Here is a 19,669-nt window from a genome sequence, read left to right as displayed (position 1 = left end):
TCAAAACTCCAGGGATACTGCCCACTGCTAGTTCTCCACTCTCCGTGCCTCTTCCTTCCAACTCCTCATAGAGACTCCTACTTTTCTGAGCTCAGCACAAACATATTTCCCTAAAAAAACATCTCCTGACACACCCAGTAAAGGCAATTTCTTTCCAGTCATGCCACATGCCCCCTCACTGCACTCACTACACGGGCCCTGCCCAGACAGGGGTTGTGACTGGTCCCACCCCGTGTCCCTGTCCCCAGCACAACCGTGAAGCTGGATCAGCACTGGCAACAGACTGTGATTTCAGTTCTCAGAACTCGGATCACACCAATATTTTAATGAAATTCATACTGCAGAAAGCTCTAATGAAGAGACTACTACAAGAGTAGCTCAGTTTCAAGAAGTGACTCGCTTACATCTTATTTCCCCCAAAGGGAACTCGCTTCTGGTAGCTCTAGAAGCATCCACTGAGTAAATTGCAAGTGACAAGATCTTTAAGAAGGAAACCTAATGGTAAGGAGGAGTCTATAATAGCTGGTACCAAGGTCTCCCTGCAGCTCTAAGCATCCAGCATTTTATGGCCCACTTTGAAGTTAAGATACACAACGTCTCCATCTGTCTGAGCTGCTATTACAGAATACCACAGATGGGGTGGCTTATAAACAACAGACATATATTTCTGACAGTCCTGGAGGTGTGGAAGTCTAAGATCAAGGTGCTGGCAGATTTCATATCTAGAGAAGGCCTGCTTCCTACTTCCTAAATGGCCATCTTCTGGCTATGTCCTCACATAATAAAAGAGACACAGAAGCTCTTTGGGTCTCTTTTACAAGGGCACTAACCCTATTCATGGGGGCTCCATCCCATGACCAAATTACTCCCAAAGGCCTCCCCTCAAAATACAATCACACTGGGGATTAGATTTCAACATATGGATTTGGTGTATACACAGTCTATAGAATATGATGACCTGAAAAACACCCAAACTGGATTTCATTTTTAAATAGAAAAAATATCTTTTAAAGGACATTATTTTTAAAAAATCTACAACTGTGATTTTCTAAAAATCATTGGATAGGCTAAAAAAGAAAAACAGAAAAAAAATTGTAAAGCAGACTTCAATATTTTTAAACTTTACTTATCCAAAGTCACCACTAAGAAAATAGACAAGCCACAGGCTGAGAGAAAAATATGACACATAAATATGACACAGGACTTGCATCCAATATATACAAGGAATTCACACAATTCAATAAAAACAAGAATCAATTTTTTAGAATCTCGTTTTAAAATGACTTGAACAGATACTGCATAAAAAAAGATAACATAAATGACAAATAAGCACGTGAAAAAGTCCTCAACATCATTAAGTCATCAGAGAAATGCAAATTAAAGTCCCAAGGAGGTCACTACATAGCCACTAGAAAAGGACAAAAGAAAAAGTTTGTTAAAATTAAACACTGGAGAGGTATGGAGCAAGCGAACTCTTACACGTTGTTCGTAACAGTATATAATGACACAAACATTTTAAGAACTGCTTGACAGTTTCTTTAAAAATTAAATGCTTGTCTAATCCTATGACTCAACAATTCCACTCCTGTGTCTCCACCTAAGAGAAATGAAAATGATGACTCAAACTTTGAACATGAATATTCTGAGCAGCTTCATGCACTTAGCCAAATGCCTACTACTAAGACCAGAATGATAAACTATAATGAACATTTGATGCAAGCTGGGACACTCACTCTTTCTCCCTGACCTCTGTATTGTGGTTAGGTTTAGTCTGTGTTGGGAAGGAGTGTTGGAAGGTTGGAGGACAGCAAAAAAAAGAGTTTGGGGTACTCTCCCCTTCCACTCTCTGCTTTGCCACTATGATTTGGGCAGCAATATATCCCTGACATGCCCATTAAGGGGATTTTCTTAGATTCAGCTGAATATTCATGTTCAAAAGCAAACAGAGGCCACACTTGGAGCCAGTCAATTCAGAAAGATGAGTGCATGTGTGCTCAGCTGCTTAGTCACATCCAACTCTTTTCAACCCCATGGACTGTAGCCCACCAGGCTTCTCGTCCATGAGATTCTCCAGGCAAGAATACTGGAGTAGGTTGCCATTTGTTCCTCCACGGAATCTTTCCAACCCAGGAACTGAATCCATGTCTCCAGCGTCTCCTGCATTAGCAGCCAGATTCTTTACACTGAGCCACTGGGAAGCCCCAACGCAGAAGGCTGTAGGACAGGAAACAGTGCCAGGTATCCCTGGCCAATGGGAGTTGTTGCTGCAGTCCACATCATAACAATACAGGTACAGGGGCAAGGAAGCCACCCTGGCTTAAATATTTCATATCCAATAGAAGTCTCATCTGTTGAAATGACTCCATAGGTACATGATCTGGGTCTCAGCAAGGGACATTCCCAGCCACAAGAATCACTGCATTTGTGGTTTCCCCTTCAGGTCTCTGTAATTCTTCCAACCCAGAGGTCATTTTTAGCATAAGCAAAGTTGCCTCCTATCATTGTTGACATTCTAACTTTCATCAGATTGCCACAGAAACAGCTCAAATTGTCATGCTGAAGAGGGAGGAGTTGGTTAATTCTCTGCTCATGCCCAATATGATTACAATTTTGGATGGCAGATTCTTCTACCACAACTCTAGCCTCCCCAAGTTCCAGTACAATTTTTCTTTTCCCTAACCCCTGGTGCTAGTCCCTAAGTATCCCAGCATCCCTTATTGGCTCCTTTCTTTAAATCTATAAATAGTTCCTTCATTTCATTATCTTCAAAATCCAACCTGGGTCAATTTCTGTTCCTTGCCCAGAACTCTAACTGTGTATGTATGTGTGTATGTGCACACACTTGTAGAGAAATAGACTGGAAGGAAATTTAGCTTGATGGTAAATGGTAAGGTAAGGTAAAAATCTTGATTTTACCTTGTTTTTCTTAGACACTTCTGCATTTCCTGAATTTTCTACGGTAAACCTATACTGATTTCATATGCATTAAAAATTATTTTTTATTTTCAAGAAAACAAAACATTACCAAGCCTATCGTCACTCTGTTTTGACAACATGACTCTGTGTACCAAAAGATACTTGTCTCAAGGTTAGACTTTAGCTGAGTTCTACAAGTCACTTTTTCTTTCTTGGTCTCAACTTCTTCTGAGAAAGCTTCTTCCAGTTCTGAAAGCTGAGTCTGCAATTCACCACAATCAAAGCCAAGGATATATAATATCTTTCCTCAGTCTTTGTCTCTGATAGCATAACCATATAGTACAAATATCTGAAAGACAGCATGTGATGAAAGCAGAGGCCAAGAAAAGGTAATCATCTGTTCTGGCAAAGATCACACACTGGTATATTCAAGAAGCTCTGTGGAGCCAGGAGAGGTTCTGTTGTCACATCCAAGTGCCAATCAGTACCGTCTGTTTTCCTGATCATCAGAAAGATCTTGATTTCCTCTGGGTGAAAGTTTTTAGCAGATTTTCTGACCGTGCATATTGTTTCTCTATTTCTTGAGTCATACAGAAATGCCTTTATTCAGTTAAAGTAAAATTCAGTTCCATAAAAGCTCTCTATAATATGCACAGAACATCTAAGGAGGCACAAGAATAGAATAGATCATGAGGTCAAGATATTTGCTGATTTGACTAATTGATTGCCAAGGGATTCTAAGTTCATTCTTAGAAAAATATCTGTGATGTTGACTGAGCCAACAGGGGTCTTTGAAGCTAAGTAAACCCATTTCTAAAAGCCAAATACAGAGGAAATTACTCACGCCTTCATAAGTTATCTGATATGAAAATAAGGCATTGAGTTAAGGGCCAGAAAAATACAAACCTGCCTAAACAAAGCCATCTTGCCCTGTGTTTTCAAGTTAATGGTATGCTTTTCCACAGGCTACTGCTATTTCCTGTCATCAGATGGATCTTTTGCCTGGCAGTACTAAAACTAAAGAAAAAAATCTTTTAGCCAGATTGTTTTTATCATTTTGAAATACTTCCATGAAATGAAAGAAATCTTGACTACACATGAGGCTTAGCATAGAAAAACCAAGAAATATAAATATAAACTTCAAAGTAATCTGTAAAACACAGGTAGCAAGAATTCCACAGATATAATTGGGAATGTTTGCCAGGTGGCGCAGTGGTAAAGCATCTGCCTGCCAAAACAGGAGGCACAAGAGATGCAGGTTCGATCCCTGGGTCGGGAAGATCCCCTGGAGGAGGGACCAAGAGGAGCCTGGCAGGCTATGGTCCATGGGGGTCACAAAGAGTCTGAATGGCTAAGCTTGCACATGTACATGTTTGCCAGGTTAGCATCAGAGGCATGGATGTCTGAATTAACTTCCTGTTTATTCCTCAATCCAGAAACCCATACTCTCATGGCATACTTCTATATATTTTTTTTAATGAACAGATAGTTAATAAGATTTCTGTGCTTGTGACTAACATACATAAAAATCTCCTCAGTTCCTGACCTTGATCAGCATGTTAAGTAATTTGAGGTCAAGTAAACAGTATGGCTGTTATTGGAACTCTGCAAATTCCTGGACTCAATAATAAAACATCTTTTAAGATTCACATCAAACCTTGTTTTATATTTCCTCAAGGTTAGCTAACATTGAAACAGAAAGAGATCAAAAAACAGTTAAATGCTGGTCAAAATTTTCTTGGCAATAGAAGAGGTAAATACAGCTACAATTTTCCTCAATCAAATGTTTGTTAATATTTGTTGGTCTTATCAAAATCATATACAACTGAATCTACAGTTTAAGAACAAGAAAATAAATCGAGTTGAGGAAAACCTTTATATAGTCAATTAAACTAGCTGACTTAAGAACAAAGAAATTCCTTATATGTCAATGAGAGCCATTTCTGAACACTCTCTCCCAACCAGGAAAACAAAATCTAATGATGAACTGGAATGCTAGATTTAGCAAGACTGATTGCATGAGAGATGAATAAATTACACTTCTTTACAAGAGCCAAACTGAATAGAATTTATTATTGAATACAGTTGCTAAGGACTTAAACTGAGTGCTTACATAATGCCTATATCTTGGATATTTCTGGAGAAAGCTGGAATGTAACACAGCTGCAAACAAGAAATACAGTAACTAAATTATAGAACATCACTCAATTTTATGGTGGGATTTACAGTACGTGGAAAGAAATAACTGATTTGTTGGAGGTTAGGGGATGGATACAAAAAGGTATGCACAGTTAAACCACAGATCCTAAGGAAAAAAATTGCTTCAATTAGTTCTCTTTTGCTATGATGAATGAAAATAAAAAGCAGATGTAAAACTGCAACCACATGATATTACTCACATTACAGCAACAGCAGCCATTCTTTCTTCTGAAAGTGACCACAAGCTTTGTTTTACACTAAAGAAATCAGACATGTGAAAGCCAAATGCTGCTTTTAAAATGTCTCCATGAAGCTAACAGCAAGGGCACCTACATGAGAACATTGTAATCAGCAAACTCTCAAGGAAGAGATTCCTCATCTGCCCCTTTCACAACAACCCATACTTCCTTAATCTCAGAGTCACCTCTCTGGAGCCCCTCAAATTATTGATTCATCCTGGGCTTATGTGCCTACCAGATTAGCATCTTATTGTTGCCACAGTCAGGTAAGTCAGAAACCCTGTGTGTTTCAGCTTGTTTGGAAAACTATTTTCTTGATCAAAATTTTAAAACTTTCAAATGAATTTTTAACATATCACTCCTTATTAAAATACCACTCCTTCATCAAAATTTCCTTTCCCTGTGCTCCCCCAGCATAAGTTTTCCAGACTTCTCATAAGATAAGTTCCCATATTGTGGTACTTCTTTCACTGAATGGTCGGCCCACTGCACAAATTGGTCTATGTTTATATGTCCTATCCTCTAGTATCCTACAAGCTGCTTTAAGGTCGGAGGTAAAGCCACATACTAATCTGGATACTCAACTTCCACCACCACATCATCTCTCATGAAATAACAGGCACCCAAAGACGTTCTGATGGCCTGGGTAGGGGCTGGGCAAGTTACGTAAATGCAAGAAGCATTTTGTAGGCAACACAATATGGCGTGATGGACGGTGTAACGAATTGGAGAACTTGTGCTTCATGGAAAGCAGCAGTTGCTACTCAGCTCAGTCCTATACTTTGTCAATCAGGGCTTCAAGCCTAATGTTGCCAGATTTTCTAATTCTTCAAAAGAAACTAGAAATCTGGACTTTTTATATGAATATGAGTTCACCCATTTTCACCAGTTTTCAACCTCATGTGGTGTGATGGTGGCCTTCTCCAGGGACTCTGACCTCCTCTACCTCACTCACTGGTTTCTCTTCCTCCTCCTATCTCTCACTTGAAATGAACTTTCTTGATATTCCTTATGGATGTGCTTTCTCTCTCTCCTCTGAACCAGCAAAGCACTTTGCTCATAGCCTTCTATTGTTCTTACCTATGATGTCTTGTACCACAGTTATCTATATATATTCTGTGCCTCTCACAAGGCAATAAGTTCCTTAAGTCACTTATTATATTAATAATAACATCTTTGGCTGAGTTTGGGGTCAGACACTGTGCTAAGTACTTTACACATATTAACTTGTAACTCGCCTACACTTTAAAAGAACCCTCAGGAATAATATTATCATTACTATTTTACAGATGAAGAAACTGAGGTTTAAAGTGCTTCTAATTATATTTTTTAAAATGTATATCTGTGTGTAACTGAATCACTTTGCTGTATGACAGAAATTGACACAACATTGTAAATCAACTATATATCAATAAAAAGATCTAAATTAAAAAAAAATAAATAAATAAAGTGCTTCTAATTAACACCCAAGTCCTCAGAGCCAGTAAATGGAAGAGCCAGAACCTTAAACAAGGCTTTCTCACTCCACAGTTCTATATGTTCCTGACTCATCTTTCTTTAAATGCTCTACAATTCCTTGCATGCAGTGAGCACTTGATTAACATTTGTTAATTGATTGTTGAAAATAGAAATTTATATTCCATTTAAAAGACATTTTTTTCTTAAGGAACATGGAGAAAAATTACTGATGAGTTAATGGTCTGCAGAAAGCGTAAAAACACCATGACTATGCATTATGAATATTTGTGGTTCAGCAATAGATTGGAGGCCATTCATCAACTGAATAGATATGCAGGGTTTATCCTGAGATACTTTTCAGTGTATTATTCAAAAAGAATTCCAACCCAAAAATAATATCTGTAAAGTAATCTGCCATGCTAGCATTTCTAGCTTGAAAATTCAATGTGCAATACTGGTTTTAGTTAGAAATGAGGAAATGCCAACAGGAGATTTAATAAAAGCTCAAGAGGTTTTTTTTTTTTCTGCATAGAAGGAGCATTAATTACCTCCTTTCAATAACTAGGATGTCACATTTCTGTTTCTGCATCCAATGGGAGTCCCAAAATGCAGTTTTCTCTTTTCTCTAAATATAATTTGTTTGACATAAAAATATATAATATCAGTATATAACAACTAAGTAATGTACTGGTTTTCCCTTTTATTATTTTTTAAATATTTTGTTTAAATCATAAATGCTAACTTTGAAATGTGATTTAGATGACAATGACAGCATCTGATCATTTTCATGCTTTATCAGAAGTTCTAATGGCTGAATAAATCTCTAAATTCTAAGTCTCTCTTTCAAGAATAATTTTTGATGATTGTGAAAAAGACATTTTCTGTATTTAGGACCATTATCCAGCTTTGAGATATCAGCAACCTTTGAAATCTAACAACAATAACAACAAAAATCAGCTATAACAGAGAAAGAATAAAGAATATCCCTGAACAATTTTACTCCCCTGTCCTGGCTTCCTCCTCTTGGGAATGGGTACCCAGAAAACATAAATAAACTAGCAGCAAAAGTGCTGATATATCAAAGTCCTAGGGTATATTTGGGTGAGGACAGAGATTCTATAGTTCTCTCTTAGAACTCTGCCCCCAATCCAGAAAACAGTGGTTCCCACTACCACCACTGAGCTGTGTAAAGGGCTCAGAGGCAGCTATGCCTGGTCCTTAGTAATTTAAGGAAGCTGTGATGACTCCATAAAGGTTCCCTCATAACCAAAGTTTCTTGGGAGCATATTAACACTGCTCCTTTCTCTTAAGGTAGTTCAACTGACCCAAATCCAGATCCCTAATCTTCAACGGACAGCTTGAAGAAAAGATTCACTATAAAGCAGAATTATTACCTAGAGACTACTGATAGTAGTCTATAAATATATAGAAGTATATAAAAATATTTAAATTTAAGTATATAAAAATATTTAAATTTAAGTACATAAAAATATTTAAATTTTTTAAAAAACTAGTAAAGTACAAGTAAAAACAAGTACAACATCTAATATTATACAGAAAATGATTTGGTGATGTGTTTACAAAATTGATGGAGGATTAGTAGACTAACAAAAGACCAGCCATTTTCTCTTCAGGCAAAATTACCACCCAACTGCAAACTAGATCCCACAAAATACTGACACCTAGGGCAGGAAAACAATTTACTTTTCCAAAGATGCTGTCTTTCTTCTATTTTTCTCCACCTTCTACTAGCTACATAAAAGAGTATCTGGGGGAACTATCAAGTGAAGAATCCTCACAGGATAGAAGCCATCAGCATGGTGAGCTTCGTTGTTTAGTCACTCATTGTGTCTGACTCTTTGGGACCCCATGGACCGTAGCCCACCAGGCTCCTCTGTCCATGGGATCTTCCAGGCAAGAATACTGGAGTGCGTTGTCATTTCCTTCTCCAGGGGATCTTCCTGACCCAAGGACTGAACCCACATCTCCTACAAGTCTCCTGTACTGCAGCCAGATTCTTTACCACTGAGCCACAGGGAAACCCATATGGTGAGCTTCACTGCTTGCTAAATCAAAGGAGCTAGAAGAATGTGGCAGAGTAAAGGACAGGTGACTGTCTTTGCTAACTCCTAGAACCAAGGAACAGAGAGAAATAAAGCTCTCAAATGAATGAGTGCTATGTTGATTCTCTCCCCTCTCCCCTTCTCTGTTCATGATCAAGAATTAGCTTAAGTCATAAAGATATTAAAATAAATATTTCCTCAGTAACCCCATCCTAGCAAATTATCAACTGAAAGAATAATGAACAGAAAGTCAGCCAGGGAAAACACACACTGTTTTGGAAATCACTAGCACTACAATTATAGTCATGGGAAAAGCAATTGGGAAGAAATCTCTTTAGTTTACCAAGAAGATTGCCAAATGATGGGCACTAGCGTAGGTACATATAAACCTGAAATCTATAGGCTCTTGAATCAAATATACCTTATCATTCTGATGTTCTGGTCTTGGAGAAGAGCTGAAAATTGTTGGGTAGGTGGCAGAAAGTTCTTGGAGTTTTGTATCAATTTCAGCAAGCTGCTGATGCTGGGTGACTGCAAGCGTGTATCCTTCTCCCGGGACCAGCCAGCCATACTGACCTCCCTAAAAGGAAACAAGGGTCACCAGGTCATTCTCACACTACATTTTTCCCAAAATATACCTTTCAAACAGCCACATCAATGCTCCTCACAAAAACAAATAAAAATTTAAAATTAAAAAAACAGAATTAACTTGGGATAGTACAAGAAAAGAATTAAATAGTTTAAGGTTTCATTATCTGCCGACTCTGCGTAAAGTATATTCTTATACTTTGCAGGGTTTTCCCACTATGGAATAAATCTCTTAGCCTCAAAGTCTGAGTCTCATAACATCCATATTTCTCCACTCTGGAAAAGTGGTTTGTTGAATAGGAAGAAATCATGTTTACACTATAGGGGACATGTTATTTTCAAATTTTGTCCCTGAAAAGCAATTGAGTCTATAAACTCAGTTGTTTGGGTTTCAAGATCACAACTGGTCATTCAACCAACATTAGTTTCTCTTTTTTATTTTTAGTTTTGTAAATTAATTTTTATCAGAGTATGGTTGCTTTACAATATTGTTTTGGTTTCTACTGTACAGCAGAATGAATATATGTATATGTATACCTATATCCCCTCCTTTGTATTTCCTTCCCATTCAGGTCACAACCAAGCATTGAGTTCTTTGTGCTATATGGTACGTTCTCATTAGTTATCTATTTTATACATAGTATCAACAATGTATATGTGTCAAGCTCAATTTTAGTTTCTTCACAGGTTAAAAGCCATTCATAATATTTCATTCAAAAATCCCCTACTAGACATATGTATACCTGTGGCTGATTCATGTTGATGTTTGGCAGAAAATAACAAAATTCTGTAAAGCAATTATCCTTCAATTAAAAAATTGATTTAAAAAAATGTTTAAGTCCCCTACTGTGGGGAGGCCTTATACTGGGCAGTAGTGATTCAATATGAATCTCACACATTCCAGCCTTTAGGAGTTCTCGGTCCCTTGACAGCAAAGATTTTAACAAGGTGTGAAAAGTATTGGTAAATCCAGGGCTCCACGGGGACCAGGGAGGGTCAACTAGCCTCTCTGAACAGGAAAGAGCAAGGAGAAAAAGTGTTTGGAGAAGGCTTCCTAAAGGAAATAATCAATCTTAATAACATCTTAGAGAAACAACACAATTAGCTGTGCACTTTAAAAGTGGAGCTGGTGAGGGTGAGATGGGAGGCAGAAAATCCAGTTAAGAAGCAAAAGCCACAATCTAAAAGATAAGTGATGAGTGTCTGAATTTGGAATGTTTCCTAGGAATGCAGAACACAGAACCAATTCCAGAGATACTTAGGAAGCAGAATGTACAGAATCTGGAGATAATTTGATGGAAGAATGAGGGAGGAGTATGAATCAAGCATTAAAACCAAATTTCTGATTTTTATCAACTAGGGGGATAGTGGTCATATGGATCAAAATAAGAAATACCCAGACACACTGTAGGTTTGAGGAGGCAAATGATAATGAATTCTGTTTGGGGACTTTCAATATTCACAGATACCCCTAGGATATCCACAGATTATGTCAGGTAGTTAAATATGTTTGTCTGAAGTCCAAGATAGAGACTTAGAAATAAGTATTTTGGACTAACCCATAATTCTGTAGTGGTTCAAACCCTCAGGGAATGGGTGAGGTCACAAAGAGAAGCATGAAGGCAGAAGAACCATGAAGAACACTAAAAATAAAGGGGCAGATGGAGGGCAAGGAAGCCTAAGAATTTCATGTCCTTTGGTTTCATGACTCTATAACCAGGGATCAGTCCCTAAGTGGTAACCAGAAAAAGCACATGCAAAAACTTATGCAGAAAGACTTAACACGTGTCTCTCCCTGGCCCCAGCATCCTATCTCCCTTCCTGCTTCAGTGACACGAATACTGCATAAGCCTCTCTAGGGAACAGGTCCCCACCAGATACTCCTTCTCCCTACCCACTGGCATCAAGAAGAACAGCAAATGAACTAGATTCAGTCAGTTGGAAGTAAACACCCTGCCTGGACTTAGACTCTTGAGGGAGACAGAGATTCAAAGATGCCAGGAAGGTGGGGAAGAGGTTAATGGTGACAGCAACAGCAGCGAGCAGCCAGTGTTGGAGCAGGGAAGGCAGCGGCAGTGATCGCTAGCGTGGGTGTCGGGCGTCTGGCCGCTGCAGTGCACTCCTGAACTAGCCTGCTTCTGAGGAGTTTCTAGGGCCATTTTCTAGCTATTTTTTCTGGCCAGTTTCTTGATTTCTGCCTGGTTTACAAACTTGGTCCTGCAAACTTTCCACTGTGCCTTTGAGCTACCCACATCTCCCAAAAAATTCATTTTCTCCCTTTTTTAATCAAAATTTGCTTCCATTTCTTGCAACCCAGAACACTGAATTTTTTTTTGCCATGTTACTTATAATAAAGGATAATTGCAAAAAGTCTGAAAGTAGGGAGAAAGTGAGATTATACCATACCTACATAAGATATACTATAGCAATAAACATTTAAAATTTACTTGCAAGTTGGCATATGAAAATTACACATAATTATAAAAAAATATCTAACTAGTCACAAATAAATTCTGATCTTTTTTCCTAAGTAAAAGTGACATAAATACTGTATGACCTAAAAGAGAAATAAGAATCTGACAGGAAAAAAAAAAAACTATGGAATCAATGATTAAATATTGGTTAATAAATTTTAAATTCTTGTTTGAATGGAATTCTTTTTAAATGACACTGGAGGTAAAAGAAACTGTTCAACTAAGTGCAGCAGAAATTGAAATGTTTCATGTTTTATAGGAAGGAAATTGTGTGTTGTTGTTCAGTCGTTTAGTCATGTCTGACTCTTTGCAACCCCATGGACTGCAGCATGCCAGGCTTCCCTGTCCTTCACCATCTCCCAGAGTTTGATCAAAGCTATGTCCATTGAGTCAGTGATGCTCTCCAACCATCTCATCCTCTGTTCTCCCCTTCTCCTCCTGCCTTAAATCTTTCCCAGCATCAGGGTCTTTTCTAATGAGTCGGCTCCTCTCATTAGCTGGCCAAAGTATTACAGCTTCAGCTTCAGCATCAGTCCTTCCAATGAATATTCAGTGTTGATTTCCTTCAAGATTGACTGGTTTGATCTCTGTGCTGTCCAAGGGGCCCTCAAGAGTCTTCTCCAGCACCACAGTTCAAAAGCATCAATTCTTCAGCGCTCAGCCTTTATCGTCCAGCACTCACACTGTACATGACTACTGGAAAAACCATAACTTTGACTATACAGACCTTTGTCAGCAAAGTAATGTCTCTGCTTTTCTAATTCACTGTCTAGGTTGGTCATAGCTTTTCTTCCAAGGAGCAAGCATCTTTTAATTTGATGGCTGCAGTCACCGTCCACAGTGATTTTAAAGCCCAAGAAAATAAAGTTTGTCACTGTTTCCATTGTTTCCCCATCTATTTGCCATGAAGTGATGGGACTGGATGCCATGATCTTCATTTTTTGAATACTGAGTTTTAAGCCAGCTTTTTCACTCGCCTCTTTCACCTTCATCAAGAGACTCTAGTTCCTCTTTGCTTTCTGCCTTAAGGGTGGTATCATCTGGGTATCTGTGGTTATTGATATTTCTCCTGGCAATCTTGATTCCAGCTTGCGCTTCATCCAGCCCAGCATTTCGAATTATGTACTTTGCAAATAAGTCAAATAAGCAGGGTGACAATATGCAGCCTTGACGTACTCCTTTCCCAATATGGAACCAGTCCGTTGTTCCACATCCGGTTCTAACTGTTGCTTCCTGACCTGCATACAGGTGTGTAACACGTAGTAGATGATGTACATGTTTCTGCCTACGCTTGCAATGTGTGGGAGTCTCGCCTCCCTAAGACAGAACCCAGAAAATGCTCTTCACCACCTGCTTTACAGCTAGGATTCAGGCCAGTAATGAGGGTCTACAATCCGATTCACCTATAAAATATTGATTTAGATGTGAGGAATTTAAGATGTGATGCAAAACCCATTTTGCTGGGAAGGGTGACAGCAGAGGCTTCCGGCTTTGGGGAAAGTCATTAGTAGTTGTGAGTTCCCAACATAGGGAAAAATCTTTAACAAATTCAAAGTATCCTAGACCAATTGAAGAGAACATTACATCCATGCAATGAAGCATGCCACTATAAGGAACACCTGGCAGGCATGAGTTCTGAGGAATTCAAACATAATTATCATGTTAGTCATCCTCTTTATGTTGGATTTGTCAGAGGTGAAGTGGCAAAGCACTGCAAAAGGACATACAGACACTTGAAAGAATACAGCAAATCTGAAGCATGGCAAGAAGTCTGGTACAGTTTCAGGAAACAATAGATAGATCAGTCCCTTCCTCAAAGTGGCAGGCCCTTCCTGCCACATTCACACCCTCCTCCTCTGATCTCTATTCCATCATGTGTCCACCCATCTGGCTTCATAGAATCTCCACATAAAATGTCTCCCACATCAGATAATAAAAAAGGACACCTTTTCCTCGGAGGACTTGCAGAAAGAACTTTGAGCAAATATTAGTTTAAAAAACAATAATAACTGTAAAAATAGCAACAACCTCAAAAGAGGGCTGCACAAGCAAAGTAAGCAGAATAAAGATGTTTGAAACTCAACTCAGAAAACTGTAAAATGAATGTAGATAAGCAAAATGACAAAAAGAATAAAGATTACGAGAAAAATACTTGAAGGCCTGGAGGAGAGATCCAGGAGGAGATTCTATACCCGTGTATGGGCTTGGTACATAGACTGACCTGGTTCCCTTTTCCAATCTCCTCCTTCTTTGCCTTCCTCTGCTTAAAAAAAAAAAAAAAAGTGAAATCCTTGAATCCCCAGTCTTGACTGTACAGCTGTATGAAATGAATGACTACGTGCAGTCTTAGCTTGGCCAGTGAGGTGCAGGTGGAAGTCATGGGGAAACCACAGCTTCCCAAATGAAAAGGCAAAGCTTCAGAGGTATCTCTTTTACCCTTTCCTTTACCCCTTCCTTTCTGCCTGGAAAATTTACACATTATCTACAGATACAGCAGTCATCTTGCACGCTGAAAAACAAAAACACATTAAGACCATGAGTCAAGATCAAAAGATACTAGCTACTTACACTTGGATTTCTTGTTACAGAAAAAAAAACACATAAATTTCTTATTTAAGTCATGGTTTTTAAAGTTTTCTGTGACTTGCAGTTAATCCCTTTCCCAACTGATATCCCACTTTATAGGAAGCCCAAAAGGAAAGAAAAAGAGATGACAGAAGAGAATAAATAATAGAAGATAATTCCCTGAACAGATGAGAAAATTGAACCTTCAGGTAAAAAGTGCCTGCCTAGAAAGTGCCATGCAAGAACAAAAATGTTTTTAAAGATGCACACAAATAAGTTCTGATAAAATTGGTGAACTCAAAAATAAAGAGAAAAATCCTACAAGCTTCCAGAAAGGACTTTACATCTAGAATTTAGTTAAGACCATTTAAAGCTACCATTTGAAGCCATCATTCAAGTGGGAGAAGAATTAATTTTTGAATATGCAAACACTCAAAAATTATCTATACACCATCATATTTAGGGGAATTCTTTTAATTCCAGAAAAATAACTCAGGAAAAATGATTTTGACCCCATGGACTGTAGCCCACTAGGCTCCTCTGTCCATGGGATCTTCCAGGCAAGAATATTGCAGTGGGGTGCCATTTCCTCCCCCAGGGGATCTTCCTGACCCAGGGATCGAACTCACAACTCCTGCATCTCCTGCACTGCAGCCAATTCTTTCCCACTGAGCCATCAGAGAAGCCCCAGTAAACAGTTAGTTGAGTGTAAATACACAGGTAATAAGGTGGTTTTAAATTTTGGCTACTGTTGAGAAAGATTCCTAAAATATAAGCAGCATACTATTTTTAAAAGGAAAACTTATAACATCCTGGAACTAAAATTCCAAGTGATTTCAATGCATTCTAGAGGAGAAGAGATGGGAGAAGAGGGAAATCAAGGCATACCAAAGATCCTGCCCTGTTAAGATGTAAGATTTTAGAAATTAATTATTGAAGAACGTCTAGAAAGGAAAGCAGCCCACTGCCAACACTCTGATCCTAGTCCAGTGAGACCATTTTAGATTTCTGTCCAGGAGAAACTGAGCTGAGAAGAACTAACTTCCTAAGGTGACAGAACTGGGAAGTGGCAGATCCTGCTTTCTAGCCAGTCTGCCAAAGCCAGCACTCAACCACTCTCCTAAACCACCTCCAGTCAAAGCTAGGACACTCAACCACTCTCCTAAACCACCTCCAGTTTCTGTAGATTCCACTTTCCATTTCGCCAGAATACAGTGTCAGTTATGAATACATAACCTGGAGGAATGTACATCAGCCTTTCTTGGAGTGGGAATTATAGAGAATTGTTTTTTTTTTTAATCTGAATTTCTAGCTTCTCTTGACAACTTGGAGGATCCAGGCAGCCCTGGGCGGGGATTTCTATGCAGCAGCAGCCACTGACTGGCATACTGGCCCAGATATTGCTGCACACGCACTGCTTTTTACCCAGAGCTAAAACTGCCCTCTGAACCCACATGTCTTAGGCTGGGTTCCCTAGACCCAGAACCTGAGGCAGAGATTCCTGTTTAAGTGACTTAGTGGAAGAGTGCTGTCAGGATCAGGGATGTGAGGAAAGCAGGCCAGGAACAAGGGAACAAAGCCAGACAAGGATGTTGCCTCAGCTGAAGACCGACTGACCCCTGGGGAAGCTCTGGAGGACAAACCGCAGCACACAGCTCATCCTGTTTCAAGGTGAGGAAACAAAGGGGCTGGGCGGGGCGGGGGGCGGGCGTCGTCCTGTCCTGGACTGGTCAGCTCCCATTTGGCCCAGGACAACTCTCCAGAGAAGGAGTCATGGCAGGGGATGGATGCACAGATGTGCCAGGTAAAAGGCTGCTGCAGGGTGTCAGCTGCAGTCACCATATCATCTCTACTAAACACAGGGGAACAAAAATTAGACGACAGAGCGAAGAGTTTCAAGGAACACAGGACAATGTACTTCTTTGCGGAAGAATAGGGCTACAAGTGCAAACTCTGAGCCTAACATTACTTATGTGACCTGCCCAGGCCCTATAAATACTCACATTCACACCCTGGACTCACTCCTCAGACTCAGCCTGTGCTTGCCCCAGACTCTTCAGGGAACTGAATGCCCAACGTTACCTGGACAGGAGCAGGATGGTGGACTTAAGGGTTACTAAAGATTGCACTGAAATTATGTGGAATCGGTTTAGGGATAATAAGAAATGTCCAAAATAAAAGGATCCAGAGAAACCTATTTCTATGTCATCAATGAGCAAGCCTGTCACATCACAGGCAGAGGGTATTATTGTGAAAGCCAACATGTAGGTCACTCTTATAATGACATAAGAGAGTCAATGATGAATCAACCAGAATAAATTGGAAAATGTCAATAAAAATACATTCGTAAAGCAGGATTTTTTAAGTTAAAAACATTGCCTCATAATTTGAAAAATTACTGCCATTTTTGCTATTTGATCAACAACATGATTTTAAAAATAAAAACTAAGACATGTGGAGCCTGTAGAATATCACAGTTTACTTACCTCAGAACTGGACAGCCCTGAATCACTATCGTCTAAGTCCTTCAAAAGTTCAACCAGCTTTTCCTTTTCTCTGTCAATCATAACCACTGGTTTTCCCGAATTCTTGGCCAACTATAGAATGTATCAAAAGAAAATATTAAATACTCAAAGCAACTCATAGTTCAGGAAAAATTAAAATGGAATCTGAGACTTCTATAATACAGATTCACTAAGGTAAAATTTGTTATATTAGGTATTTTCATTTGCTGGTTAATTTTATTTTATTCTAAATTTTGGTAGAGCTCCATTCTCCAAGCAAAGATATTCAACCATCTCAACAAACATTTTATATAAAAAATAAAACATGGGCAGTTTGCAAACCTCTCTTTATATTAAATATATCAAATGCAACATACTTGCTGAGACATTTGGGAGGAATCTTACCACTTTCTATGTGGCATATATCCACTATATGAAAATGCTTTTAAGTTTCAAGACTATCACATCCGGAGTTTAAATAGGATTCAGTTACTATTGATAAAAGGATAAAAGGAAAATCTATAGCGGAGCTGCTTATCTGTGTCAGCAAGAACTTGGATATGGGGAAAACCCTACTGCTCTTGGAAAATTATACATTAAGTCAACCAACAATGAGCCAGTGCAAAAAGAACAAGTTGGAGGTTTCTTTCAGATCACAGGAACATGCAGCACATAATAGTCAAGAGTCCCAGAGGCCAGTCCTGGCAGTGGCAGGCTGACCCATGTATCCAGTCTGCCTGGAAAAGATGTGCTAATTGTGGAAAACATCAGGCTTGAACTCCTCTTAAAACGTCACACTTATCAATGTAGCTTTCTAGTGACTTAACTGCCTGAGTGGCTCGCCATGCACCTTCTGTTCACCATACTTTTATTTCTTGCTGTAAATTATTTCACATTCTGGTCGAATACAGGGGTCCTTGTGCCCTTGGTTAGTCTAAGTCTGCCTTAAGGACAAACCAAGTCAGACTGCACGGCCTTTAAAACCAAATTAAGCCTCTATATCAGTGAGCTACTCAAAGCAAGAGACAAATAACAGGCTGATCCAGGAGCTGGGAGAGGAGAGGCAGGGCCAGTAGGCAGACAACCAGTTGACCTCTCCACCTCTGCCAAGAGCATTTTCCACTCAAATTTCTAAATGCACCAACTATAAAATCAATATCATTACTTTAAATAAAACCAATTTTACTAATATGCAATTTAAAATCTGGGAAACAGTATATAAAACTATTATTTAAATAAATGTTTTTCAAATTGCAGGAACCAGATTCATTTCTGGGCAATGAAACAAATGTATTAAGCTGCAGCTAGCATTTTTTAAGAGGGTAGAATGAGATAGAATAGGCTAGGATGGAGTAGAAAATAGTGAAATTAAGCATTAGTTCATAAAATTTCTCTTTCAGTTATATAAACTGCTTCAAATACATATACATGTATCATGGTCAAAAAAAAAATTTAAAGACAATGAACATAGCTATCTCCATTTTTGCAGCTCATTTAGTCCCACATTCTGGCTTCTAAATTTCTAAGTACATACCTCAATGTTTCGCTTAATAAAATCCTGGCTGTGTTTACCCCTGAGCTCAATCTTTTCGGTATTTGAGAAAGGTTTATTTTCTTCCTTGATCATTGACTCATTTCTTTCCACATCATAGGTAAAATCTAATAATAAAAAAGTTCAAAATTTTTTCAGAATTATAATTGTCCATTATGCCAGAATTTACCTTAAGCATATATTGAAACATATAAGAAATAAACACACATAGAAAAGGTCCTAAATTTCAGATCAGAAACTTAAGACACACAAACATTTATTCTTAAAAAGATAAATGTGCTACCATAATTTGCAATGAAGTTATCATAAAACTTTTGTTACTCGTTATCATGTATCAAACTTCCTGCTGTTGATTCCTTTGGAATCATGGGAGATATGAAAAGAACTTCAAGTGATATACATGAAGGAGAAATCACTGATGTCATGAGAATTTTAACATATATTTTATTTTAGTATTTATATGACAAAACTTACCCTAAAGACTAGAATCATTACCTACTACTCATTGATTTGCTGTTATCTTCTCAGAACAATATCTTGTTCAAACCTGTTTTTTAAGCCAAGTCAGGGCATAAGTGTTCTGGATGTCCCACATCCTGTCTGCACAAACCCCTAAAGCCCATCTCAGTTTGTCAGTTTTTCTCAACCTTTAAACAGCTTTGCATCAACGTCAGTTGTTCAGACCCTTAGTGCTCAAGACAAGAGCAAGAAAAATACTTGTGGCCTCTTATCCCCTTTATAAAATATCTTGTTTTCACTGTAGTCACATTTAAAGCATTTTTTAAAAGACCATGTGAATCCTTCATTAAAGCTCTAAAAATATGCATAAAAAGAGTCTTCCTAAATGACAAATAGAGTCCACCTTACAAAACAGGATAAACTGCCATATTAAAGTTCTACAAAAAAAAAATAAAAAACACTAGCCAGTAGCTCAATGCAGACAGGCTTACTTAAAAGTTATCTTTGTTTTATAAGAGAGGTAACACCTCAATAAAAAGGATTAAGGGAGCTAGTCAACTGGTGTTTTTGTAGTTCATTAGCAAAGATTCAGTACAAATTTAATAATTAAAGAATAAATTTTGATAACACTAGTTGGAAAGACCAAGAAAAA

At 38.4% G+C, this 19,669-nt stretch overlaps 1 protein-coding gene across 3 annotated transcripts in view; it reads right to left on the bottom strand.

Annotated features, from left to right (window-relative positions):
- Positions 1-19,669, bottom strand: part of FSIP1 (fibrous sheath interacting protein 1) — a 215,925-nt gene that overhangs the window by 149,859 nt on the left and 46,397 nt on the right. For 2 of the 3 annotated variants that reach the window (XM_040226965.1, XM_040226967.1), the window contains 3 exons: positions 18,541-18,665; positions 16,989-17,099; positions 9,297-9,455 (listed from right to left, as the gene is read on the bottom strand). In XM_040226965.1, the coding sequence (XP_040082899.1) occupies positions 9,297-9,455; positions 16,989-17,099; positions 18,541-18,665 (395 nt within the window). The remainder of the gene's footprint in view (positions 1-9,296; positions 9,456-16,988; positions 17,100-18,540; positions 18,666-19,669) is intronic. The other variant, XM_040226968.1, reaches the window with a different exon arrangement.

Source organism: Oryx dammah, unplaced genomic scaffold (genome assembly GCF_014754425.2).
Source record: "Oryx dammah isolate SB20612 unplaced genomic scaffold, SCBI_Odam_1.1 HiC_scaffold_26, whole genome shotgun sequence".
In the NCBI taxonomy this organism is placed as follows: Eukaryota; Metazoa; Chordata; class Mammalia; order Artiodactyla; family Bovidae; genus Oryx; species Oryx dammah.
This window is presented reverse-complemented; position numbering and strand designations above follow the sequence as displayed.